At 37.7% G+C, this 27,500-nt stretch overlaps 1 protein-coding gene across 1 annotated transcript in view; it reads left to right on the forward strand.

The window, feature by feature from the left end:
- Nucleotides 1–23,569, forward strand: part of LOC122790836 (glutamate receptor ionotropic, NMDA 1-like) — a 1,095,578-nt gene extending 1,072,009 nt beyond the window's left edge. Inside the window, exon 11 of the mRNA XM_044058475.1 lies at nt 23,347–23,569. Within this exon, the coding sequence (XP_043914410.1) occupies nt 23,347–23,541 (195 nt within the window). The 3' untranslated portion in view covers nt 23,542–23,569. The remainder of the gene's footprint in view (nt 1–23,346) is intronic.
- The last annotated feature ends 3,931 nt before the right edge of the window (nt 23,570–27,500 follow it).

A 27,500-nucleotide genomic window follows, 5' to 3' on the forward strand; every position in this document is an offset into this window, starting at 1 on the left:
TTTAGGGTTGTATATTTTGGGAAATTTAGGAAGAAGCAGAACACTGTGGTTGAATTTTGGAGGGACTACTCCTGTATTAAGAGATTAAAATTTCAGATAATAGACTTCCCTAATAACAGGGCTTCTATTTTTATAAGTTTATGGTCAAGTGAGCATTATTGTGTTGATAGAAAAATCAAGATGTTGTCCTAAAATTAATTGAGGCATGTCTACCAGTGGTTCACACTTGTACAGTGACCTCTGGATTTTGACCTGGGAGATAGTAAGCTTAAAGAAATTGACATTTTTTTAGCCTTAACTACACATCTCCATTTGTCTTGATCAAGAGTAGAATATGAAGACCCAGTGAAAGAAGAGCCAGCATACTGTGTACAAAAATCCATTTTAGTGGAACAAAATCAGGCCGGTTTCGGACAGAAAAATATCACAGCCTTCCCTCAGTGCAAAAAATATAAAATAGTGCAACTTTAATTGGACATTAAATACACTTATCTCGAGGCTGATTGGTCCATCCTAGAATTGTTCATTCAAACCAGGAGGGAACAACCCACCCAGTTTCACAATCCACTTTTTTACTTTGTTGTTTAAAATAGAGTGCCACCCAATTTTATTGGATTTATTGCCCTTTACAATGTCAATAACCATAAATGAAAACCTGGCAGTAGAATGTGTCAGATGATGTTTGTAAAGTGCATTGGAAGCCTTTTTGTTTTTGATGTTACTAATATGTTCTGAAATTCTGATTCTAAATGGACGGGAAGTCTGATCAATGTAGAAAGAACCACAGGTACATGTAGCTTGATATACTAGCCAATCAGTACTACAATTAGCAAAAAAAATGTGTATCATAAACTACCGAACTGTTGCGGCTGGAAAATTGTTTGGATTTAACAACCATCAAAAACAAAAAGGCTTCCAATGCACTTTACAAACATCATCTGACACATTCTACTGCCAGGTTTTCATTTATGGTTATTGACATTGTAAAGGGCAATAAATCCAATAAAATTGGGTGGCACTCTATTTTAAACAACAAAGAAAAAAAGTGGATTGTGAAACTTGGTGGGTTGTTCCCTCCTGGTTTGAATGAACAATTCTAGGATGGACCAATCAGCCTCGAGATAAGTGTATTTAATGTCCAATTAAAGTTGCATTATTTTATATTTTTTGCACTGAGGAAGGCTGTGATATTTTTCCGGCCAAAACCGGTCTGATTTTGTTCCAATAAAGTGGATTTTTGTACACAGTATGCCGGCTCTTCTTTCACTGGGTCTTCACATTTACTTCTGAGCCGTGCAACTGCCTTTCGCGCAGGAGTGTTGTTTTGTCGGTTACAAGAGTAGAATATGCCTAGCAGCTATAAGATTAACTGTTTCCCAGAGAATTTTAGGATTTTGAGCCATCAAGGTTACCTATTATGAATGCAACTTTTGCATATTTTATTGCTGTTCTGGAATAAATCTGAAAATGAGCCACACAGAGCAAAGCCATAACACAAATCAAAGATACTTATACTGCATGCCAATGCTGTCTATAGAAACATTATTATATATCCTTTACAGAAATGCACTAGCAGATCATAGTTCACAGTGGAGTTTTAATCACACAAACACCTCTCCAACCCACAATGTAGATCAGGTTTTCTTTATGTCATCTGTATAAAACTACCGGTCCTGCTGTAGTGCAACCATAAACAATTGAAAGTGCACTTCTCTCGCATACACATGCATAAACTAACTCGTACCCAAACACAAATGCAATTCTCTGACTCGCACCAAGTTGATCAGGCTCGCATTTTGTCACTTGTATAAAGTAACCACTTCTTTTACAGTCCATCACCACCACAGTTTCTGTGCCATACTCCAGTGGGCTGTAATGAAAAAAAATTAGTGAGCAATAAGAGTCTGTACTGTGGCATGGCCATTACTTTCCTAACACAGAGTATGAAGCCTGGATGAAATGGAGAGGAGTGAGAATATGAAGGAATGGCTAATGTACACAGTACAGTTCAGTAAGTTACTCAACTGTGCACCTCATTCCTATGGACAAGGAGTAACAGCAACAGTGCATCCAGCATGCAACTATCACAAATGTGAAACAATATGCAACTGTGATTTCCAACCCTGCTGTCCTGAGAGCAGATGAGATCCACACCTTCTAGGGTGCACAGTCTAAGTCCCTGCATAGCATTTGCACTATGATGACACTATGCCAACAAAGGTTGTATAGTACTGCCTTGTTATGCACCCTCAGTGTAACTCTATAACCAGTTGGGCATCTTGTACACTCCTATTAGGAGTGCACAGTGCTGCCCTGCTTGGTACCTTCAGTGTAATGGTATAACCCATTGGGTACCCTGTATGCTCTTCCTAATAAGGGTGCAGAGTAAGGCAATGCTGTCTACCCTCAGGATATACAACAGCTTGTATGTGTATCACTATCTCATATTAGCAGTATAGCTGGAGGATTCAGGAAATGGGCATTGATGAGCATCCTTCGTGTGCCTTAAGTTAAGCCCCCTTTGTCCCTGCCTGTGTGTACTATGCACTGTAATGCTAACAATGTCTCTTGCTCATACTGGTTCATTATCACCCCTCACGGGGAGCATTTGCACCTTCTGTAGAACCTCTAAACCTTCAGTGTTACCCCAGCACTATGAATAGTGGAGCTTCTGTGCATTGCTTAAAAATAAGAAATTCCTCCCCAAACACATCAGATGTAATTAACAGCACAAACGCTCAGTGGACTATGAAATGATTGGTGTAACGAGTTGTTGTTATATACATACTGACAGATGCAGGATTTTGCTAGATATACCTCATCCCCAAGTAATCTGTATGAAATTTAGAAAAAATAAGCTATTTTTTTATTTTAAATAAATGCTTTATTAAATAAAAGTAGAAGGCTACATTATCCTTAATGAATAATGATTACTGTGAACAGTACTCAGTATCCCTCAGCAGTATATAAATTACTGCAAAATATTTTTTGCACATAGAATACACATTATGGTCATTATTTAGGGCTCTGTTTATTGACATATCCAAATCTTTTGCCCTATCCCATTCCCCTTCTGTAATTACAGATGCAAGTAGTGAGGTTTGTCATTACTGGCCTGAATGTACCCATAAAAACTTAAAAAGTAACAAGTAAAAAAATCATGGGTATTCAGAAGCCATGTAGCTGAAACACTGATTTGTCCTTAAGGGGTCATTTGCATAATTTTAATAGGCCTCTACTCCTGGAGGTTTAAGTTATTAAACAAACAGTGAACAATTTTGTTTTGCTGGGTCTTTCTTGCAGTTTTTACTGAATGGTTTATCTGTGTCATCGCGTCACTCTTCAGTTTAGCCTATTTTCTACATTGCAGATCTTTGACTTTACTACTGCCAAATTCCTACACAGACCGTATATCATCTTGTTTTACTCAGAAAGCATATTTTCTTGCATACCGGATCTTACTTTTAAAACATTTACATACCCTTCTTGGTTCTGGTACAACCTCCCATTGTGACCACCAAACACTCTTTCAGGCTGCTTATCTCTAATGCAGTTCATGTTGATCTACAGTAAGCAATTCCTCCAGTTCTCTGATCTGTCTCCATCTTTCTACTCCCTCTCTGACAGTCTGTTACATAGTTTGTCATCAAAATAAGCCAAAGTCAAATGGAATTCCTAGTAGCTTTCCCTTTACCTGACATTTATATGACCTCAGATCTCCACAAGTCATAATCTGCTTTTTTTTCTGTGTAGGATAGCAGAATAACAAGAGGAAGGATAATGGATAATTGTTGAAGATCCAGAGATATGCAAAATGACAATGATACACTACTGGGTTGTGACCAGGTGTGGCAGTTAGTGCAGAAGATTAAGGAAATGAACCATTGCTGAGCTTCACCTCAGTCCAGAGTTTGCATACCTCAGCCTCCATTTGCCTGCTGTGTGACTCTGAACAAGACTCTAAACCAGAGTGCTCATGGGCGGAGTTAGAAAAAAATGGTCCAGCTGGATCAACACTCTATTCTGATTAAGAAATATATAGATAGAAATGTAGGTAGGGAAGAAGGTAGATAGATAAACCTTAGTATGCCATATTTAAAAATCTTGTGAAGGATGCCATAAAGATGTATTTTAACTAACATTAAATTGGACACTGAGAGAAGGGAATATAACACCATCAATGTATGTAACAACAATGCAAATGGGTTAAGAGTCCCTACTTATGAACTTTAACTTTAAAGTACAAATTCTGATCACCCAAACAATCACAAACAAGATAAGAAGGAAGACTAACATTTTACATGGTTATTACAACTGAAAGTTTAACTCATTAAAGCCTAGTGATGCCTCCAAGAGTTTCTCTAGTTACTTTCGGCTAACACTGATAGGTGTCTAATATTACCTATTCATAGTTACATTAATAATTCTAACACTATGCTGTATATAAAAGTTAATGAAAGATTTCAACTTAAAGACTACATGATGCACAATACAACTACACTAATACTTGGCTTCTGTCTAGTGCAGCCAGATAGACATTAGTTGTTTATATGTTTATTTATATTATTGTCAAATTTCAAATTTCAACAACATCTGACAGAATTACATAGTCTTATATGAAAGCTGCCATCTGGATTAACAAAAACCTGTTGATAGTATCTGTATAACTTGAGTGTCTATTGTGATATTTATAAGTGCTTTACAAAATATTACTGTGACATAAAATACAGTTTAAGCCCTAAACCACAAGGGATACTATCACTGTAAAAAGTTTATGCTGAACAGTTTACCATTTACACTTCAGTAATCCTTACAGTTCAATGGATATGAACATCTGTTTGAAATCAAAGAACATAACTTGATTCTGTCAAAAATATCAGGATGCAATCATTGGAAGTTACATTACAAATTTCCAGAGCTCTTTTGGAGAGAATAAATACACGAAATTCCGTGTTATACGGCAAAAATAATAAACAAATGGTGAATATAGTTATTACCTTATAAGTGCTACGAAGGGAAGGAGTAGTTAATAACAATCAAAGTAAGGAATAGGGGAGGCAAGGGGGAACAACCAATGATAAAAAGCCAACTATTCATAACCTGGAAAAAAGCTCATGGTGAATAGAAAAAGATAAAGTTGTAATGAAAAAATGTAGTTCCCTAAAATGTGAGGCTGAAGGAAATTCTTACCATCTCCTACTTGAAAATATTAATATTTTGCTTCCATTAGGTTAACTTCAAATGTAGTTCCTGTATCATAAAAGCTTCCTAGTCCAAATCAAACCACCCCACTAAAGAGGCCAGAATGTATTCATCCTTAAATTTGAATATGTCATTACAATTATAACCCTACAATCCACCTGTAATACAAGCAGGATTCAAACAGCATATGCAGACTAATTAACCTTGCAACACAGCTAGAGCATCACTCACAACCATTACAAAAAGTTAACTTGCTACATGTCACTTCTGTATCTCCCATCTGCTTTTTCTCCCTTTCTTTTAAGACCATAAACTGATCTCTCTCCATCTTAGAAAGCAAACTTCAAATCAGATCCTCTCTGAATCTTAACTCCCCTACTATTCAGACAAGTCACAGATGAAAAGAGCTTCCATTGGATTGTTCCATATAACAAGAAGCTTCTTCCAACAGAACTCAGACTCTAGATGACTAGTAGATTTTTCGGGGGGGGGGGGTATTCAAGCTGTACTGATGAAGTATATCCCCCCATACTATTTGCAGTTTCAGCAGGAAATATGTCATTTTTCCCCAGCTAATTTACAATTCCTAAAAACTTTCTTCATATTGAGATAGTTGTAAATAGCTTACAGTGACACACACACGTGGGGGATTGAAGGGGAAAAATAATTTAACAAAGCACTACTCTATTTCCTGATGCCCTGAGCAACCAGGGGATTGTAAATTAATTTTCTACTCCATTAACCTATTTTTTCTTTTTTTTTTTTTTTGCAAACATGTCTCACTATTTATCCAAGACTGTTCTCCATTCTGTAAAAGGTAGTTTTACATACCCCTACCAGAATAGAAATAAAACAGAACATGCAATAAGTAACACATTCAATAACAATTTCAGTCCATAACTTTCTATGTTAAAACATCCCAGGCAAACAGAAAAATCGCCCAGAAGTCATAAAAGTCCTTAAAGTCTTTAGACCCTTTCATGACCAGACTTAACTTGTTGGCATAGCAGTTTAATTCCAATGTGATATCAGTAAGCACAGTTTTTTAATCATTAAACAATAATCCAGAGCCAGTCAGCTCCAACAGAGTTAACCAACTAATTTCCAGACTATCCATGACTGGGGATGCAGTTCTATCACCCAAAATATTCTGTTGTGAGGGGATGTCTTTATGCAATACAAAAATGGCAGCCTAATGGGCCTTTGACTTTATTCTGTAGCTGTACGGGTATTTCCATATGAAATGAAGATAACCAACATCAGGTGCAGCACATCTCCAACATTTCCTGTCTCTATAGCCCTTTCCTATATCTGCAATGGAGTACAATGTCAGAAGTGCAGTTTTTTAAATGTATAAACAATCTGTTCAGGGCTAGAGCAGTGTCTGGACATGGTATTTTTTTTTGGAGCCACCTGTTCTGTTGTATTGTGATGTTCAGTAGATCTGACCATTATTTTCCTGTTCAGACACCACAGGGCTATACTTATCCAGACGCTGATATATTAAGGAGAGATGATGGGCCAACATTTTGGTTTCCAGCCCCTTGTACTCATTTCCCAATGAATAAGATAATTTAGATTCCCACATAATTTCACAATAGAGCACCCAGTACTTAAGGTCCAAGTTAAATGTACAATATTCCCAGATAATTAAGTATAAGAAAAGAGATCCATCTTTCCCTGAGTAACCCTGACATACTAATCTAGTCATCCTTCAGGGTCCCATACCTTTCTTTGGTCTTTTACTGGGGAATAGCAATGGAAGAAGATGAAGCAAAGTTCAACTATGTCCCATATAGGTTTGGGATGGGTCCTGGTGAATATAAGTTAGGTTAAGTTAGCTGTTGGAGCATACCTGTTCAAGTCTGGTAAGCCTAGCCCTCATTTTTGGTGACCATTATTTTTTCCTACCCAGTCTAGGATGTGTGTTGTCCAATATAAAGCTGGCAAGAACTGTCTGTAATTTAGCTGTGATACACGGTTTACTATCAAAAAGTCGAGTGGAGAGGTTTGTAGATGGACAGTTTAAAGACGGATGCTCGACTGTCTGTGTTGCTGAACATTCCTTGTTTGAAAGTTCATATCAGTGAATGCTACTGTGAATTTGCTGATAGGAATTCGACATACTGCACAGAGATCACGGTACAGTGCAACCTGGGACATTCATCCCTTTCCTCATTGTAGTGCGATCGTGGAATTGGAATATATAGTAAGCAGGGGGGTATGGGCGGCCACAGTGGTGCAGTGGTTAGCATTGCCGCCTCACAGCAAGAGGTTCTCCGGTTCAATTCTCGGCTGGGGTGCCTTCTGTGCGGAGTCTGCATGTCCTCCCTGTGGTCGCGTGGGTTTCCTCCGGGTGCTCCGGTTTCCTCCCACATCCCAAAGACATGCTGCAGGTGGATTGGACACTCTAAATTGGCCCAAGGTGTGCGTGTGAGTGTGCCTTCTGTGGAAGGTTGGGCGCCGGGCTGGCAACTCGACACTGTAAAACTCCACTGCCATTCAATGTGCGGACAAGGTGATCCGCTGTGGCGACTCCTAACTGGGAAAAAGCCGAAAGAAGAAGAAGAAGTAAGCAGGGGGGTGGGAGCACAGCCCCCTATGGGGGGTGCAGGGGGGGGCTTGCCCCCCTGCAAAAACGTGATGTGAGGTGTAGCAGTTTCACCTACCTGAGCTCCTATATAAACATCACATGGTCTGTTCGGCAACTATGTCAAATCTGCTGAATTCGTTCATCTGATTTGACATTGTGAGCGGAAGTACAATTTAACTTTCTCTGTTCCCTTCAATATTCAAAATGGGAATTTATTTGTACAGCGACATTTTGATAGTAAACGGTGATATACCATGTACCTATAATAGGAATACATCTTGCTTAGAAAATACATTTTGGTAAGCATACCATCCTTACTGCTGAAGTGAACGGAAGTGAACGTTTTAGTAGTATGCAACGGGAGCTTAATGGAGAAAAAAACATTTTTTTTTTCAAATTTCCCACCAAGCTAGAGATTTTACCAAAAATATAAAATTTTTGTAATATTTCTCCAAGAAGAAGATGGAAATTAATCACAAGCATCCACCAGTGTGCACTTTCAGGTAATGGGGATACCCTAGTGGGAGCAATTCTGCTTCAGATATAGAATTGTTTTTACCGTTAACACAAATAATGGGGATAGCAGGGACCCTTGTAATGTTTTTGTAAATAATTTAAAGGTATCCCATCCATACTGATTAGTAATAACACTGACCAGTAGATGTTTGTTTAGTCATTTATACCACTGGATGAAACCTCCCAGTAGCCCATGATTTTGTAGTGCTTCCCAAGGAAAGTCCAAATTCAGCAAATCAAATATTTAATTATAATCTATGAAGAGTTGCTTTGGGAATGTCACATATTTGGCTTACACCTTAAGTATTTTAAGAGTTTTATGAGGGCAGGTTTACCCTGCCTGCTAACGACAGTTCCTGCTGTGAGCTTATGCATGTATGCATGTTTCCAGTCTGGAGACTTGAATCTTGGCCAGTACTTTGATTTTCACAGGCATCATTGATACAGACCTATACATTTAATGGTGCAGCACATCGTTTCCTGTTTTAGGTAACATTAAAATATTAGCCATACAAGACATCTTTGGTAGTTCACCATCCTCATACCATTATATAATGGTAACAAGAGCAGTGTTGTGTCCTCATTCAAGATTTTGATGGCAGTTTCTGAAATTAATAACAGTCTATTCAAGCAAGTCAAATGTTCTACCTCAGTGCTGGGCTGTACAATCTTCTGGGAAAAGTTCTCCCACAAGTCCCTTTGAAATTTAAGAGGGCATTTATATAAAACCGTAAAAGTCTTGGACAGGCATTTATTAATTCCCAAAGCTGAATGCAAAACTATGCTCAGCTTTCTTTTAGTGTCATGATGGCACGAGCAATTTTATGTACCTTTAAGGTATTCCACCAATAGCTTATTTATTTGGTGTGCCAAGCCAAGTAAAGCATTCTAATCCTTTCCCATTTCTGTTATTGCAGGCTGTAATGAGCTGCTCTAATCAATCTCTCTGTCTTCAGGACTTCAATGGATGCCTTAGGTTCCCTCTCTCACACTCTTCTCCCCACCAGCTGCATAGTTTGCAGGGAGAGCTGGGATTCTGCTGCATTTCATTTGATTGCCAGTTTGTCTTGTTCAGAATACTGCAAATGTCTCATATAGTCTAAGATGTTAAACTTCAATGTCTGCCTGGCGAAATAAAACCCTGATACAGAGAAGAACTCTGCGGTCCATGTTTTAACTTAACCCACCTTCTCCTTAAGTATTCCTGGTTCCATTTGGGGCATTTACAGAGTTCAGGGCAGTAACCCATTTTTCCATCTCACTATACCACAATAATCATCTAACACCTAGTCCAGGGTAAGTTCCACTTTTTTCCACCCACTCCAGACAGTGTTAACTAGTTAAAGTGAAGTCAGTTCTGCTAGCTGCCCCCATCTGTGTTGCAAAAGAAGTGTAGTCCCATTTCATCTGATTTAATGCTATTCAGAAACCTTCTAAATGGATCTCTTGGAGCCATTCCCCTTTAATGGCAATGTTCTTTTTCATTCCAAGTCTACCAACTTGAACCCTATTCATATCCTGGTCTAGCACAACACTAAAGTCTAACCAGTTGGCAGAAGGTAACCTTAATCATCATGGAAGGTGATAAAGGGGACTAAAGCCCTTCATTACTGAGCTCATATAAGCCTGCAAGAATCAGGTATCCGTGTTCTGTCATCATCTTGGTAAGCATCTATCTTCCTCCTGCATAAACACTGGATGATAGCAGCAGTCATCCAAGGCAGCCCCTTACTAACAAAATAACTCCTTTGGAAGTATTGTTGTAGCATGAAGCTACACATAATACTTTCCATCTTTGTAGTAATAAGGGTGTCTAATTATTTTTAAATGTAATCTCCTGCAAATAGGAAATGTATTTTCCACTGATATAACTTTTGTAATACACACTGCAATGTCACATATGAATTTAATCCCCGCACATTCCACATGAGAGCATTCCATTGGCCGAACAATGTCAGAATTGCACTAGAAACAGTGTACTGATTACACTACAAAGAATCAACTGCTAGAATAAATTAAAAAAAACTGTTGCCTGTCATGATTAGTTACTGTATATTCCTTTTAGAGAAACTAAGAGGCAAGAAGCTAACTTGCATTATGTACTCACACCTCATCTGTGGGACAGATACATGCCAGTAGTATCTCCATTAGAGAGGATTCCACAAAACTAACTGGCATAACATCCTCTCAGATTCCCCACCTTTTGAGTACCTATATAAAACCTCAAAGCATGGTTCCTCTCCAAGAATAATTACCCTCCAAGAAAGGACTTCTCAAAACTCTGGAGCAATTACCCTCAAACTTTCTGGGTCACCAAACCAGTAAACATAACCAGAATGTTAAAGCACGCAGGGAATGCATTCACACACGCACTCACCGGGAGGTGGGGGGTTTAAGGTAGAAGGAGAAAGGTACTGGCATTTAAAATACTCCTCTGTTGCCATAGCCCTTAGCTTGTTCATTTGCATTGAGGACACATGGTGGGGTGAAAATGTGTAATATTGCACACATTATTCCACTGCATGTTAACATAAAAAATATATTGTACAATTTGGGTGATTAGCAGTATATAACTCAATACTTCTTTTAACAAAGGCTTTTCAAAGTACAGAATAATATTTACTTGTCTTCAGTGACCAGGAAAGTTCAACTTGGCAGGGCTCATTTTCAGCAGAGGCCCGGTGAGAACATCTCCAACACAATCACACATTTAGGTACATTTTAAAATTACATTTCATATACAGATTCATATGGAATTAACATTACATTATGTATTGAAGGACATAATACAAATCAATAAATTTATCACAGAAAATTGCAGTGTACATTATAGTAGACAATGGACTCTCAACATTTCTTATGCAACGTATCATTTTTATAATTTTCAGAAGGAATTAAAATATAATTTTGTGCTAGGCACATAAAAGTACAATCTACCCACATTTCTCATGCCTTTACAGTGTGGAATTAAGTTCTAGCAATACACTTTGGTGGGGTAAAAGCATCAATTCATAGTGTCAATACAGTTGGAGGTGAGAGGTAGACGAACTGAAATGTAAAGGACAGACAGGAGACGAGTATGTCAGTTCTGTTAATATGAGACAAAGATTAAGTATGAGAGCGCAATGCAGGGAGAAGTTTTATTTTAAATAGGAAGATATATTATAAAGAGATGTTAAAGAGAGAGGTCTTGGAATGGTAATGACTTGCAAGAGACAAAGGTTATTGAGATAGCAAGATTTGGAGGAATCGTATGAGAAAGGATGAGGGCCTGAATAATTTAGGGGTGGTGATATTTTCATCTTGGTAATGGAAAAGAACATAACCAGACACAGTTCAGATATTGCTTGACCTGTACTTTGAAGTTTAACTGCTAACTTTACCTTATTAGGTATGGTGTTTGACGTGCGAGTACATGGAATCAAATGCAGAGTTGTGTGCTCTGTAGCAGAAATAGAACACACGTCTGGTTTACGAGCATGGGTGTAGGGTATCCTGTAGTGATGGTCAGTTTTCTAGGTGATGGATAAATTTCTTCTAAATGATTGTCACTACTCCATGGGAAAAGGCGTGGATGGATGGATATGTATAAATGCCTTGATTAGCTGCATACATGCCTCTCAACCTATTAGAGCAAGAAATCTGGACAAAGCCATAAATAACAGGGGGGAAAAGGCCCAAAAATAGGGACACGTTTTAAAATATTGCTCTTACAAACTTAGAAAGTTGACAAAATAACAGGTTTTGCATTAATATGAATTTACTTAAAGGTATGAAGTCTGAAACTCAAATGTCTGTCATTTTCTGACTTCAGATGTCAATAATTTGCCAAAAAATGTGAGGAAAAAAACATAAATATGGTGCAAAAATCTGGACATTCTGTGAAAATCTGTACAGTTGAGAGGTATGACTGCTTAAATTTTAAGTAGTTTGGTAGTTCTTGCCAGTTGAGTGGTTTTAGGGCATATCAATGGTGTGCCCATTATGACTGACTGGTAGGAAACTTTACTATCTTGTTGCAATAACATTACAGCTTTTTTGGTGTGGCATTTAGGTTTGTGAGGATGGGAAAGCAAACTGAAGGAACAGAAGTAGTAAGCTGAAGTTAAAGCTGACTCTTTTGGTAAGGTATGCCTTAGCCTTATAAAGACAACTTAATGTCTGGTGTGTTTTTTAATACATTGGGGGTTATGATGGTCAAACCTGAGTTTGTGTCATCTGTCATTACTCCTAGATGCTTGGTTTGAAATTACTATTTCAGTTTTGGTGTTGCTGGCTCATGTTACATTAAAGGGTTGTCTGTAATTGAAATAGGGTTTGAGGTAAAAAGCATCAATTTTGTTTCATTAGAAATAAGTAGTTGGTTGTGATTGTTTACCCAGGCTTCAGTTGTGAAGAAAGAAGTCTGAATGCTCTCTTGGAGTCTGGATATGGAAGGACCTGCAAATATCAAAGTTGAGTTGTCAGTATATTGTACTGTATTGGCTGGGCTGCTGATGGTATGAAGCTTATTAATGAACGTGTTAAAGTGAAGAGGTCCATGTATCGGAACCTGTGGGATGCCAGCAGGTACTGCAGAAAGGATGAGATTGTTGGTTGCCATTTGACAGCTTGCTCTCTTTGTGAGAGGTAGCTAATTAACTATGAGAGGGAAGAATGCTGGATATTATGTAGTGCTAAGTTTGTATATTTGTTATACGGTGATGCATCAGTTGAAAATGGATTCATTTCTCTAGAATTTTTGGCAATAGTGGCAGGATCGTGATAGCCCTGTAGTTGTTAAATTCAGTAGAAGGGCCACCTTTGTCTAGTGGTATGATGCAAGACAATTTCCAAATGGATGGAATGCATTTTTCTGATATGGATCTAGAATAGAGACTGGAGGAGCTATAGCATCAGCAGCCAGTTGTAAGTAATCAGGTGAGAGATGATTGGGGCTAAAGAGGCTGGTTCTTTTAGGGTGGAAGTGGATACAGTGATAGTCAAATTGCTTTGATTGGTAAGGGCAGGTGCTGGGGTATTGTGAGGGGTGAAGTAGTATTACTGCTGGTTAGGGACTGTATTGTTTGAATAAAGGAGGAGTTGAATTGTGAGGAGATTTGATCTATCTTATTGTTAATTGATCGGGAGGGTGTGGTAGTTTGGCCTTGGTGTTTATTTAGTGTTAACTAGATCATCATTCATAACCCTTACTAAAACAGCAGTCCACTATCTCCCCACTAGTAGGGAGCAACTCCAGGATGGCGGGATGTTGGATGGTAACCATTTGCTGTTCTAAGCCAGGAGTTTCACTGATAAAGTAAAGCCGGTTATATGTTTATTTACACATTGTATATTTCATGTAGGAAATATACCAGCTGTCATTGTGGCTACTACTTGCACAAGGGTGGCTCACTCTCATTCCTTTTTCAAGATGTCTAATTCAGGAGGCAGGGGGGTCCAGTCCCCAAAAATCCAGTTCTTGCATGTCTTCTTCAGACAGATCTTTGAGTGGGAGGAAATTATTGTTGTTGTCTATTAGGGGTCATTGCTAACAGTTAGACGATCCTAATGATTGTCTTCCTGCCTCTGCTACCAAGGGTTGGGGGGTGGGTACAAACCAGAGGAAGACATCTTGTGTGGCATCTTCCAGGCTACCTTCAGTGATGAAATTAACTTTCTATTTGCATCCCTCCTGTGTTTTGATGAATGAGAAAGTTTAGAGAAGGCATAGGTCTGTTTCTGGAAAGATAGAAGTCAGCCACTGATGGGGAGTCAAACCCAATAGTTTGAGTGCTTTTATGGGCTACAGAAACCAGGAAATCACAACTGAACCTGGAAGCCAAGTTTTTTGAGTTTTCTCAGTGCAGAGATGAATGTCTTCCTTTTAATGAGATGTGCTGCACTATAATCTTTACCAAACAAGACTACTACTTCCCCTATTTGTCCCTCTCGCTGTGTGTCTACACATACATACATGCGCACACACAATCCCCAGAATATAAAAAATGTCTGGGCACATTAGATGTGGACCTTGCATAAATATGCTGAGCTCTTTTTCAATGTCCGATATGGCATGTTTTTAGTAACATGACCAGTTCCAATGTATAAATGCCACAAGATCACCCCTTCTGTTCCATTGCTGAGACAGATTATCCTAAAGATATTTCTACCGGATCAGTTCTCCAAGCATCTATCTGTAGCTCCAGCTTGCTATTCCATATTTTAAGTTCCTCAGTTTGTTGATGATGTGTTTTTACTATGTCTCTCCGATTTAACAGTTGGTAGTAGTATTGTATTAACAATCGGGTATGGATGGTCGCAGACTCTCACTTGGTTTCTTCACTTGCTGATCATAGCCACTTTATATCTATTTATAGTTTCAGCAATAATTTAGTTAAAGATGACTGTGCTTGCACCAGTGAGAATTCCATACCTTGTTTCATGATTCCGCCAGCTACTTTTCCCTATTTGGTTGCCAGCCATCATTTTGGTGAGCCAATCTACCTATCAAATTTCTTTGGAATGTAGGAGGAAGAGGGAGTAACCAGAGACAACCCCACACTAACAGGGAGAACATGTAAAATCCTCACAGAAAGCAACCCAGCCAAGAACTGAATCACAGAACATCTTGCTGTGAGGCAACAATGTTACTCACTGTGCTAATGAACTACAAGAGGTAGAAATGGGAGGTATTTCTCAACAAAAATAGTTGCTATTCGGTCAGAAACCATTCAGATCTGTTGTCAAACTGAAGATAGCTTAGTGAATCACACAAATGATGTAATTTAACTTTGAATGTGAATTTTTGTGATTAATATTGTCAGTTCTAATAACCGGTATGTTTAGCAGAAGTGTGATCTTAATCACTATAATTGCATTTAATTTTTCTGTTCAACAGTATTACTTTATGACATGGCATGCAATAATGTAGGGGGGTCAGAAAGAGCCTTTGGCCAACCCACTTACCCGATAAATAGAAGGTAAATAAATAAGCCCAAAATTCTTTCAAAAACACCCCTCAAAATTCTTTAAAAAAAAAAACACAATTTTTTTCTAACACCTGAAATATAATTGCGTGTACAATGTTAAAATTTATTTGAATTAAAATAAATATAATATCCTAAAAAAGTGAATAAATAAGTTTATTTTCCCAGGGGAAGCAAACCCCACTACTCCCTCACCCTTTGCTTATATTTTCTTATTCCAAAATCACACAGCAGTGTCACAAATGGCATCATTAATAGCAGTAGTTTGAACATAGCAGCATTAATGAAACACTGAGAAAACTTCAGCAGGCAAATATGGAACATCCAAGACTGAACTAAACTAATTTTTGAAACCTTACTAAGAAAAATAAACTCTGTTTAAGCACATTAAACATAAGAACTTTCCACATCTGATGGTATAGAGGGATAAAGCCCTGACAATGACCAAAGGACCTGAAGTTTAATAATGGCTCATATGCCTGTTGGAGATGGCATGAGTGAAATAAGTCATCTATCTTTTACAGCTCACCTCCTAGGGACACACATCTGGGCACTTGTTCCCCTGACAGAATCCTTAATGGAGATGAGAGATAATGTGAGAGTGCTGGTTTCAAGGTTAGGGCAGGGCCTTGAGGGGTTACACGACTCTCAGAAGCAACAGACATGGTTCGGCCAGCATGGGCACTGAATATTGAACCCTGGGAGCAGTATGGGGCATACATATTGGTGTTACTGAACCAAAGCACAAAAATCAAACCAACTTTGATGGGTACCTTAAAAATGGTCCTTCCTGGCTGACCTTCACCTACTGTTTTTGGAAGGGAATGAATAGGTCAGTTGATTGAGAGAGGGGGGTGATTTGCAAGCAACAAAGATCAAAATACCAGGAAAAAAATATGAAAATTCAAGTAAATCTAGAGAATAAATTAGGTTTTTAGAGGAGATATTTCAATGACATATATTATAAGAGTGACAAAAAGGTTGAAGACATCTTTAGAAGGAAATGTTTGGAGTTATATAGAAGAGCTGCTATACAGGAAAATAAGAGTACCTTGTCAAAAATGGCAGAACCCAAACAGAACAAAAGATGAGGTGCATTATATGGTAACAAAAGGTCAATATATGATGAGCGGTACAGTGAGTGACATTGTTTCCTCACAGCAAGAGGTTCTCTGGTTCATTTCTAGGCTGGGGTGCCTTCTGTAAGGATTTTACATGTCTTCTGACTGTGCATGTTTTTTTCTGGGTACTCCACTTTTCTTCTATATTCTAAAGACATTTGGTAGGTAGATTGGCAATTTGTAATTGTCCATGTGTGTGAATGCACATGTGAAAGGCCTAACAAGCTATTTCCATTCCTCTTCTTTTGCCTAGTAAACTCTGTAGTTGGCACTGGTCATTCATAAGGTTGCTGTAAGAGTGAAATACAAACCACCAGCATGAATGGAAAATATAACATACAGTAAATTAGAACCAATAAATCCAGCATTAATAATTTTGAAAGAGGGGTATAATACTTAGTTCATGGTAAATCACTTTAATTATTCCTGTACAAATGCGAAACAAAGAATTATATATCGACATTATAATGTTTATCACAATGAAAGTAATGAAGGATAAAGAATAACACAGGACATAATCCTACCTAGTAGATTTAATTTGTTTGTTTGTGTCTTTCGGCTTTTCCCGGTTAGGAGTCGGCACAGCAGAACTCTCGTCCGCTAATGATTGGTAGTGGATTTTTACATACCGGGTTACCAGCCCTGATGCACAACCTTCAACGAAGGCACGCCCCATTCACGTATGCCTCCACACAGAAGACGCTCTAGCTGAGAATCCAACGGGACAACGTCTTGCTATGAGGCGATAACGCTACCGCAGCACAACAAATCAAAATTAATTTCTAAGAGGAAAGAATTGTCATTGAAAGCTAACACATTCTTTAATGCTGGGCATCGTCAAGAGGAAGTGTATGTAGACCATTCTGTGGACAGAGTACACTGTGACTATGAGAATAGATCTAAATTCAGCACTGAATAGCACAGTAACGCGAAGATTAATGTGATGCCTCATGGTGCTTCCTTCTCCAGTTCAGTTGCTGACTGAGCCGTCTACTTTATAGAATCTGCATGTTGTACCTGTGTCCAGGTGGGATTTTTTACCAGGCAGTCCAGTTTCACCCCACATCAAAAATAAGCCATAGGTGAATTGGAAATCTTAGTAAAGGCTGAATTGGAAATTGTCCAAGTTGAGTGTGTGGGCAGCTTACTCTTGAGTGGCACATTATTTGGGAATTAACATGGTTTGAAGACTTAAGAATTATAGATTTGTGAATTATAAATTGTTTGTGTCTGATATATTATCAGTTCCTTGACTTAAATTTTTAGTCAATGAAAATTCATATAGTTCTTAAGTGTTCAGCATTTGCATATGTATGGCAATTGTTCGACAAATGACACTGTAAAAATCCACATGGTCAAGACCACATGATCGATACTCCAGTTCAATCAAATGAAACACAAAAACAATGTTTTTGCATGGCGAAGTCCCCTTGCACCCCCCCCCCCAAACCCCTTGCTAATTATATATACCAACTCCAAGATCACACTGCAGTGAGGAAAAAGGTGATTTACTCATTTCCCACTGTACCACAATCTCATTTTAAATGGTTGACTAACTGCATTGTCGATCATGTAGTTTTGGTCATGTGGGTTTCAACAATGTTGTTCACTGACCAAGTGAAATAGATCTGCATTTGCTACTACCATGTTTATATACCAAAGGGAAAAACAAGAGAGAAATAACTGCTATTTACATTTCACCACCCTTATCAAACCTGTGTCATTAAGTTTTCACAGCTTTTTAAATATATTAGTTTAACACTGTATCAGCATAGTTTTATGGTCAAATATAAATCAAAAACTGCCATGTTAATATTTACAAGCATCATTTCTGAGATTTTAGTTTTTAAATTGGCAAACTACACACTTGGTTAATAAGATGTTTAAAATTACAGCTTAAGTACTACATCATGTGGGAGCCATACACAAGCAAAACAGTCAGCAGTTTGACATTTTAAAATTGTAGGGCTAAAACAGTCACACCCACTACAGCAACGATCCATTACACCAAAGTAAGACCCTCTTCTTGATACTGATATGTTGATGCAAACTAAAAGACTGTCAAACACCTTGGGGTCACTAAGGTGTGGGTTTAAGAGGTTTGTTTCAATCTTTCAGTAGGAAGCTTTATACCAAAAGAACCCCCACACAACATCTATCTGGAGGATGTGCATCATTGACCAGTCAGATCCAACCTCAGCTGGCCTAAAGATTCCTAGAAAGAGGACTATTCTTCCAGCTATTGCAATATTTGGCAGTATGTAGCATTATGACTGCCTAACAGTATATATGTCTTTCATTGGTATAAACTGTTCTCCTAGGCTCATTATTTTGGTTATTTGCTTTAATGCATTTTGCTTTCCTTTGGGTACTGGAATAAACTCAACCTAAATTAATTCCTTTTGCTGACCTTTAATCGGTTTGTTGTTTTACAGTTTCCTCCTGTGCTGGTTCAAGTTTTGCAAATGTTACTTTAAACTGATTGATTCAGTTTAATTATTCTATATTTCTCACATATTTCAGTATACCACTTCTGCTTTTCTGTTAAATCCAAACGAGTTGCATCAACACCACTATTCATGGTAACCTTGCTCTCATTACATGTGTATACGACACAGCCATTTTTTATGATCTGTTGGATTTACTCATGCCAGTTCATTCTTCATTCTATTTCTGGTTAATCATATCAGTCTGTCTTTTCAGTTCTGCTCACCAGACCTGTGGACTATTTTTCTAGTTTCCAGATTTTCCCACATAGTGGTCATATGTTTGGCTGTTTAAAACTATTGCATTACTCAAGAATCTTTTCCTCAATCGCTAGCTCAGATATTGAGTTTTCGTCTACTCTTTCCTTTCCTTACTGGTTATCCATTTTTCCATTTAACAATCTCTCTTCTTCTAGAATATTTATAAACCATTCTTTTTTTTTCTTTAATTTATGTTCCAGTTCTTTGACAAACAAGTGTCGACTGTTTTCTTTCATTTATGTTTGTCAATGTCTTTTGTTGCACAGACTGATCTGCATTGTTGAGTATACATCTGTTTCTAGCTTCTTGCAAGTTCTACTTTTAGTAAATCATTCTCTGCTTGCATGTTCTAATATTTCATTTTAGCTCAAGCAGGGGAACAGTTAATCTTTTGTAGTGCCAACCACAAATTTTCCTTTTCAGTTTGTAAACAATGTCATTTTGAGTTTCAGACCGATTTTTGTATTTCAAGTTACATCATCAGGTATGGTTATTTTTCTTTTTGATTTGTGGTGTCGCTTGACTTACTACTTTCACACTTAATTCACTGTTTCACAGTTCCCATTTTTACAGAAACATTTGAGTACCTGTTAGATAAACCATCCATTCCTCTCTTAGTTCTACTTTATTGCACATTTTCTTGGTCAGTATCAAAACATCAGCATGTAAAGAGTTGCTTTCTTATTTTCATAAACAATCCACCCATATTATGAGTTATTTATAGGTTTATAAGTACTTACTAAACTTTTGATCAATTAAGATCTTTAGAAATCTAACTTTGCATTCCCATTAAGTTTTCTCCCTTTATAATTGAAGTATGAATAACAGAGAGTAAAGAAGAACATTTACATGCTGGAAGGCAGCATTCTTTGATTATCTTAACATGTATGCACTCTCAGGCAATGTTCTAACTTCACTTGCAGAGTTATGTAGTGTTGTGAGAATATTTAGTTTACTTTATCTTGTTCTTTTTTTAACCCTGTAGCACTAGCATATTTCCTGTAACTCGCCCCATTGCATTTGTCTACAAATTCTTAGTAAGATATATTTACATAGCTAGAGTCCCATATAATACCTTTGCAAGTTACTGATCACCATCTATAACCAACAACGCCCATAAGTCATATTTAGACCTACTGGAGACGCTTGTCTGTCAACCCAGTGCTACATTTTGGGAATCCCACATGTCCCCAGGGATTCCTGGACTTTGTAAACACAAACACCTTGGACTAGTTAGCCCCTACTCCCATTAGTGGTGCAAACATACTAGATTTGATACTCACAAATATGGGAGAATGCCAACCCCCTCCACATGTAGTGTTCTCTATAGTAAGGTCAGACCATAAGGCTATCTCCTTCAAAATAATCAGTGCTGTGATGTGAGCAAACCCTGTAAGAGGAAATACTGAAAGGCAAGCTACCTATTATTAAGTGATTACCTGACAAAATTTCAAGACCATCCAAACCTGGACAACACAGCTGCTTATGCAGAATTGTAGACTGAAACCCTGTACAGTTACATTAATAGATGCACAGAGACAACTGTGCCTACAAGAAATAATCCCAAAACAAACAAAAAAACAAAGTACCCTTGTGGAATCCAAATATAAACCAAATGTAGAGCTATGTGGTTGATAATTGCAAATGTGTTGTTGCAGTGAATGCTTTGTTTTAGGGTTTGACTCATTGCAAAACATAGCTATTTTATTCCTTTTTGCAATGCATAGTGATTTGCAGAATTGCTGACTCATTTAATCGCAATGACTGGTGAAGTTTATGTTCCAGCACTGATGAATGTAATAGGACATGGATGAATGATTATATACCAACACAGAATGTAATGTTTCTCCTAATGCACTGCTGCAAACCTTCATCCACAACATGAAGCACATCCTTGTGTGGAAGATCTTCAGAGAACGTACCAGCAAACAACAAGTAGTAGTCAGAAGCCCTGGGAAACAAGACTTTTAAGAAATACTACATTTGAAGTGAATCTGGTAACATACTTGATGTGAATTATAAATCACATCATGTCCCATATCACGGATATGCTGGCTAGTCAGCTAGGGCAAAGTAAATACCTCTCTGCCACCGTGACAGTCCAGTTATGTCTGCCATCACAAGTGCTGGCCAGGTAGGAGCAAGACTAAGTGAACATAAATCTTTTCTTCTTTTGCCATGAGACAATGGTTCGGCTTGGTTGAAATCCCCCCAATTAAAGAGGAAGCACTGTTTCATATCATACTTCTCAACCTCTTAGCAAGAGAAATCTGGATAAAGCCTGACAAAATGGGGGAACAAAGGCACCAAAATAGGGGCACATTTTAAATATTGCTCTTATAAACTTAGAAAGTTGCTAGAATAACAGAGCTTGTGGTAGCATGCATTTTCTGAATGATATGAAGTCTGAAACTCAAATACATGTCATTTAGTGACTTTAATACTTGTCAAAAAAAAAGCAATTTTTCTGGGGAACAAACCAAAAATATGAGGCAAAAATCTGGACAGTGTGAAAATCTGTACAGCTGAGAGGCATGCTTCATGTATATATGTATACATGCATGTAAAACATATACATCTCCCCCAAAAAACAAAACTCCAGTGTCAAAGTTGTTCCTATGATTTATTCCAATACTATATTCATAAGTCCTAAAACACAAAAATAAGCAGCAGACAGTGATATCACCACTCTTGCAATCTCCTTCAATGGAGATTTTTCACTATAGAGGCCAGACAAATGGAGCAACCACAGCCCACTGCTTATTGTTATGTTTTAGGCCTTGTTTTGACTAATATTGGAATAAACAACAAAAAGCAACTTGGGTGCTGTAGTTTTGTTTTCTGGTAGATTAGTTCATGCACTGCTTGGGTCCATGCAGCAATGTGTTTCTTTTTCCTATATATAAAGTGACCAGTGCTGGCAGTGGTTCATAGCTGACTAATGCATGTGAAATTGTTCAAGTATATGAAATGACATTAATTGCGTACTGTATATGGGGCAGTTACTAAGTGGTGCAATATAGTGACCACAGCATGACTGTGCTCAGGAATCCAACAACTATTTCCTGTCCCTTAGTATAGGATGAATGTATGCATTTGGCATGGCAGGTCCTAAGATAACTGAAGTCTATAGAAACGGTGGTGCTAATTGGAGATGGGCATGGAAAAAGAATGCCCACTTAGCTTTATGTTCTTATCCATCAATCAACAAATCTTTTTTCCCCATTCTTGCACAAGGGGTCAGGGTGTCACTTCAGTGACAAATCTACAGCCGGGCTTTACACTGCTGGGTGACTAGCCCTGCCACAGTTCTTCCACACTACACATTCGCATGCACACACATACCCCTATGGCCAATTTAGTGTGTCCAGTACACCTAGCACTTAAGAGGCAACCCATGTGAACATAGGGAGAACATGTAGACTCTGCACAGAAGAAACCCCAGCAGAGAATCGAACCAGGGAACTTCTTGCTGTTAGGCGACAGTGCTATCCACTGTGCTGCTGGGCCAAGTCTGCTTTATGTTCTGATGACTAAAGAAAAAATAAATAATGAAGCAGCATCTCCCTTTATTAGTGGCTGCTAAGATTAAATAAAATGCAATAAAATACAGATATTTGGAGAAATGTAAACTGATGATTTAAGAGAGTTTAGGATTCCAAACCACTGTAGTACATGGAACAGGTAAGGGAAATGCAAGTCGCAATGTAGAAGAGGAAGTCAAGTCAGGAAAAAGAATTAGTAATTATTATCTCAGTAAGTGAAAATATGCACATGATACTCTAGAAAACATTAATGTTGTGTTAGCACATATTCTCCTTCACTGAAATGCAAGTATAATACCACATTTTCATCATATCCATCTGTTCTCACAGTACAGGTGGCGTGTGCAAAGAAGCATCTAAGAACTATATAATGCAGCAAGTGTACATGAAAAAAGTGTATTGCTGTTTGGTTTTATTTGTTCGTGTTTCAGTGTGAACTGGTTTTCCCAGAAGCAAATTGTACACAAATACTTGCAATGAAAATTAGACTAAATTGTACACAAGAGTAATATTTTCAGTCGAGTAATAAATCACAGCAGCAACTTGAGTTTTTCAATAAAAGAATATATTTCACCAAAGTAAATATTCTTCTTTCTCTATTGCATTTCCATTTTGTGGTGATTTATTCCTAATAATGTGTTGCTCTTTCATTAGGTAAACAACAGCAACAAAAAAGAGTGGAATGGAATGATGGGAGAACTCCTGAGTGGTCTGGCCGATATGATTGTAGCTCCTCTTACAATTAATAATGAACGTGCACAATATATAGAATTCTCAAAGCCATTCAAGTACCAGGGACTCACCATTTTGGTTAAAAAGGTAGCATTGATGACGTTTTTATTTGTTTGATTTTTGTTTTGTTTTTTTAAGACTGAAGTATATTAGTCTTTTGATTTAGGTTTAATGTATTGCTCTCTTTTCAGTTTAATTTTGCCTTAACTTTCTTTGAAGTCCTTTGAATGTAAAGTTTCCAAATCCCAATAAACTGGGTCAACTCTTAGGAGCATATTGTTAATATGGTAGTTCCCTGGGGTACATGACTTCCTAAAGGATACATTTATGCATTTTTGGCATTTAGTTTCAGTCTATTATTTTGGCACCACGTATTTCTTTAAGACAAACCTTCTTGCAGGATGACCATATCATTTGGGGATTCAATGAATGCACCAAAGAACTAGATGGCAAACAGGAGAGGTTTCAACACTGGGCCATGGAGGACTCGATTAGTGACTGGCCTCTAGGTTGTGGTAGCTTCCCCTAATTTGATCTGCTGCATCTTTTGAACCAGTTGGAAATCCAGCTGGCAACATAGAGGTTTATTCCCAGTTTATGTAGATTTTTTTACTATACCTGATTGAGGGATGGTGTTAAAAGCTTTGGCCAGGTAGGGATATGAGGTGTGAGCAGTTGTATCATTATCCATTGCTTTAGGGACTTTTTGAAAATGTCCACCAGGCTGACTAAGTATGACCTCCCCTTGATAAATCCAAACAGACAGTTCCACTGTTTAGAGATGCTGTATGTCTTCATTGATTAACTCCGTGATTAGTCTTTCCATGGCTTTGCATACACCACCAGTCAGACTTCTGGGCTTGTGAAAGATCCTCGCTTATGCAAGGGAAAGACTGTAGCTGTTCTCCATTCACTTGGTACAAAACTTGTATGGAGGCAAAGTTTGAAGTATTGTTAGGGGGTGTAGTTAAATTATGCTTCATGCTATTTAAGATGCATCCAGGTATGCTGTCAGGACCCAATCAATGCAGTATTTTTAGATTTTGAGTGTGTTTTTTGGGTTTGGTCTTGTGTGACAGCTGAAGAGTCAGTTTTAAATATATTTTGAGGGACAGATGGAGTGGAGAGAGAGGCAAAGTTAGAACTCAATATATCGGCCAGTAGGTTTGCTGTGCCTTCAGCCTCAGTGTAGGTAATTATCACTCACAATCAGCTCAGTGCATTTCTGCATTGTGCTTCTGAGATTATGGAAGCAACTACAAATGACCTTGTGATTGTTTTTGGCTTGGGAAGCTATTTTAGCCAGAAACATGCCTTTGGTAGTATTTAAGTTCCTGAGTTGTTTTGTTTATTTCATCAATGAGGGTTCTATTATTCTGAGAATTTCTCTTCTTACTTTTGGACAAAATTCTCTTCCTTTTATTGGAAAGCTTGTTGATTTGGGATTGTTTCTGGTGTTTACCCTGCACTTATTCATACAGGTTACAGCTGCATCTGCACATGTTAAATAACAGGGTTATTGTTACATGCAGCTTACAAGACAAGGCATCCTTTACTTTAGGGTGACCTACCTTCCAGCGTTTAGCAGTCTAGTATCTAATGCAAGGTTCAAGTTCCTTCATTTATGTATTATTTCTCCATACAACCTTTCTTGGCCTGAAAGACACCTATAAATTGTGAAGGGGGTCCAGTCATGCCTGAGATAACTTGTAATTCACAGCATTTCTCCTCCATTTCTAGTGTTATAAGTATCAACTTTTAACATCTGCAACATAAAACAAATGATGTATAGCCGCCAGTAATTTGTGTTCTGGTCTTGTTGTGTAGTAATTTGATTTTATTCTGAACAAGTTTGTTTGTTATATGACAAGATGTTGTAGTTATGTGAAACAAGTATATTGCCTGAAATTAAAATCCAGTACCTGTCAGGCTAATTTACAAAACCAATTATCACGTCTGTTGGTTGTAGATATTAAAAATATAACTAGGTTTAACCATATTAGTCTGCTGTTTTGTCTCTCATTCATTTCACAGAAAGTTATATCTTTCTCATACCTTAATTACAGACTGGGATGTAGCCAGCTATATTTTCCACTTACGATTTTAAGTGATTCGTCCATCTCATCTTACAATAACCTGTGCATAAATTATTTATTATTTAACAGGCATGCTTTCCCTACAGCAAAGCCATATCATTGGGCGTCAAGCCTATTGAGATTATCATAATTAATGGGATAATTTATGATATACTCCATAATTTTACAGCTCAGATTCATACAGCTGGCTGATTGGTTATTTCCAGTGTCCATGGTACAGGTGCCTTTGTGCAGGGGCATCACCACAGCATGTGCCAGGATTTGAGAACATAACCTACGGCTTGACTTAGATTAAACAATTTAAGTAGGTATGTCAAGAGCCTCTGATGCTGTTTAATAAGCACCCATGTGTTTTTGATAACAACTTAAGAAAATGTCCTTTAATAATGATAGGGGATGCAATGGATTTTGGGATGAGCGATGTTGGATTGGGTTTAGAACTTGTATTAGGTGTACAACTTGTTTGCTAGGATATTTGCAATATCATATGGGTCAGACTTGTAGGTTCCCATTAAGAAGTTGTTCACAGAAGCACTGAGTGTTATTCCTTAGTTTTCTAATATAAAGGAGGACTTATTATTCTTTGCTTCAGAATATAATTTCTGTTCAGTGGTTGCTTTAATCATCTTTATAGTGCTTCATTTCTTGCCAGTATTTTACACTATCATCAGTATGAGTTTGAGCCTTACTCTACATTTAATGAGTCTTTTCCACTTTCAGTAGTTTGTCTGACAAATGATCAGCCGAAGGTTACTTTTAAATTTCTCATTGTATGTATCTCAAAGTTAGGACTGTTAGAGCTGCACATTAGTTTAAGCAGGCATAAAACTCCTTAGGGAAATTGTTGCATCAGAGTCAAAGTAATGATGTGGGTAAATTTAGAGGGTTCATTCGATAGTTGTATAAGGTTCACCCTTTTGGAGTCCTTAACTCTGGAAACACTGATTACAGGGGATATGGTTGTATTTTTTGAACACCTTTATTGAATTATCACTTGTGACAAAGGCAAATTTATATTTATACAAAAGTAATCAAACTGTATTGACAAACATACTTCACATATATTGCTATATCATATAACCTAAGCAACATAAATTATTCAATTCCTGCCCCTTTTTTAAAGAAACATATTTATTGAACCATCACTTGTGACATAAGCAAGCATACATTTTTATAAAGGAAAACAAACCATACAGACACAATCCTAGTTGCAAGCATTTTACATCACAAACCATACTGACACTCCCAGTTACAAAAATTATACATCACTTATAATCTACCTAATCATTCAAACATTACATAGCTCATTTTAGACTTGCCATTTTAAATCTCATTCCTCCCCTGTATGTATTCTTCCCCCTGCAATTTGCTCCTACTCTTCTAAAGATCTCAATTCCAGTTGACTATCTCTGTTATTATATTCACTACTTCTAATATAGTTGGCTTAGATTTTGATTTCCATTTGTCTAGTAGCTGTTTTTTTTGGAAGCCACCATAATTAGATAGAGCAAGGCTTTACCATGTCATGGCAATTCCAATTCTGTATCATAGCTATGAATAATCATTTCCCTTGTCACACCAATCTGTCCTCCAACCATCTCTGACAGTGCATCCTGCAGGGGAATACTTAAAGTTTGCCAAACAACTGCACTCCCGGAAAATATGTTCCCAAGTACCTCTTTCTTCCCATCTCACCTCCAACATTTGCTGTATACCTAAGGAAAATTTCTCTGGAGTCTACTTGGGGTATAAAAATATCTATGTAAACATTTCTAAGCAAAAATGCTAAATCTAGGGGATATGGTTGTATTGAGAGTGGAATGCAATGTATAGATACATTAGTCCAGGATATTTGCCCCTCCCCCAGCTTTGTAAACTATTTGATCCAGGCAATTCTTGCATACCAAATTCCATTATTTTCTGGGCATACCATACATTAGAGGGATAAGTACTGAGTCTATGGCTGGGTGGTTTAAGTAA

The sequence above is a fragment of the Protopterus annectens genome, chromosome 16.part0 (genome assembly GCF_019279795.1).
Source record: "Protopterus annectens isolate FY-2018-M chromosome 16.part0, PAN1.0, whole genome shotgun sequence".
Lineage (NCBI taxonomy): Eukaryota > Metazoa > Chordata > Ceratodontiformes > Protopteridae > Protopterus > Protopterus annectens.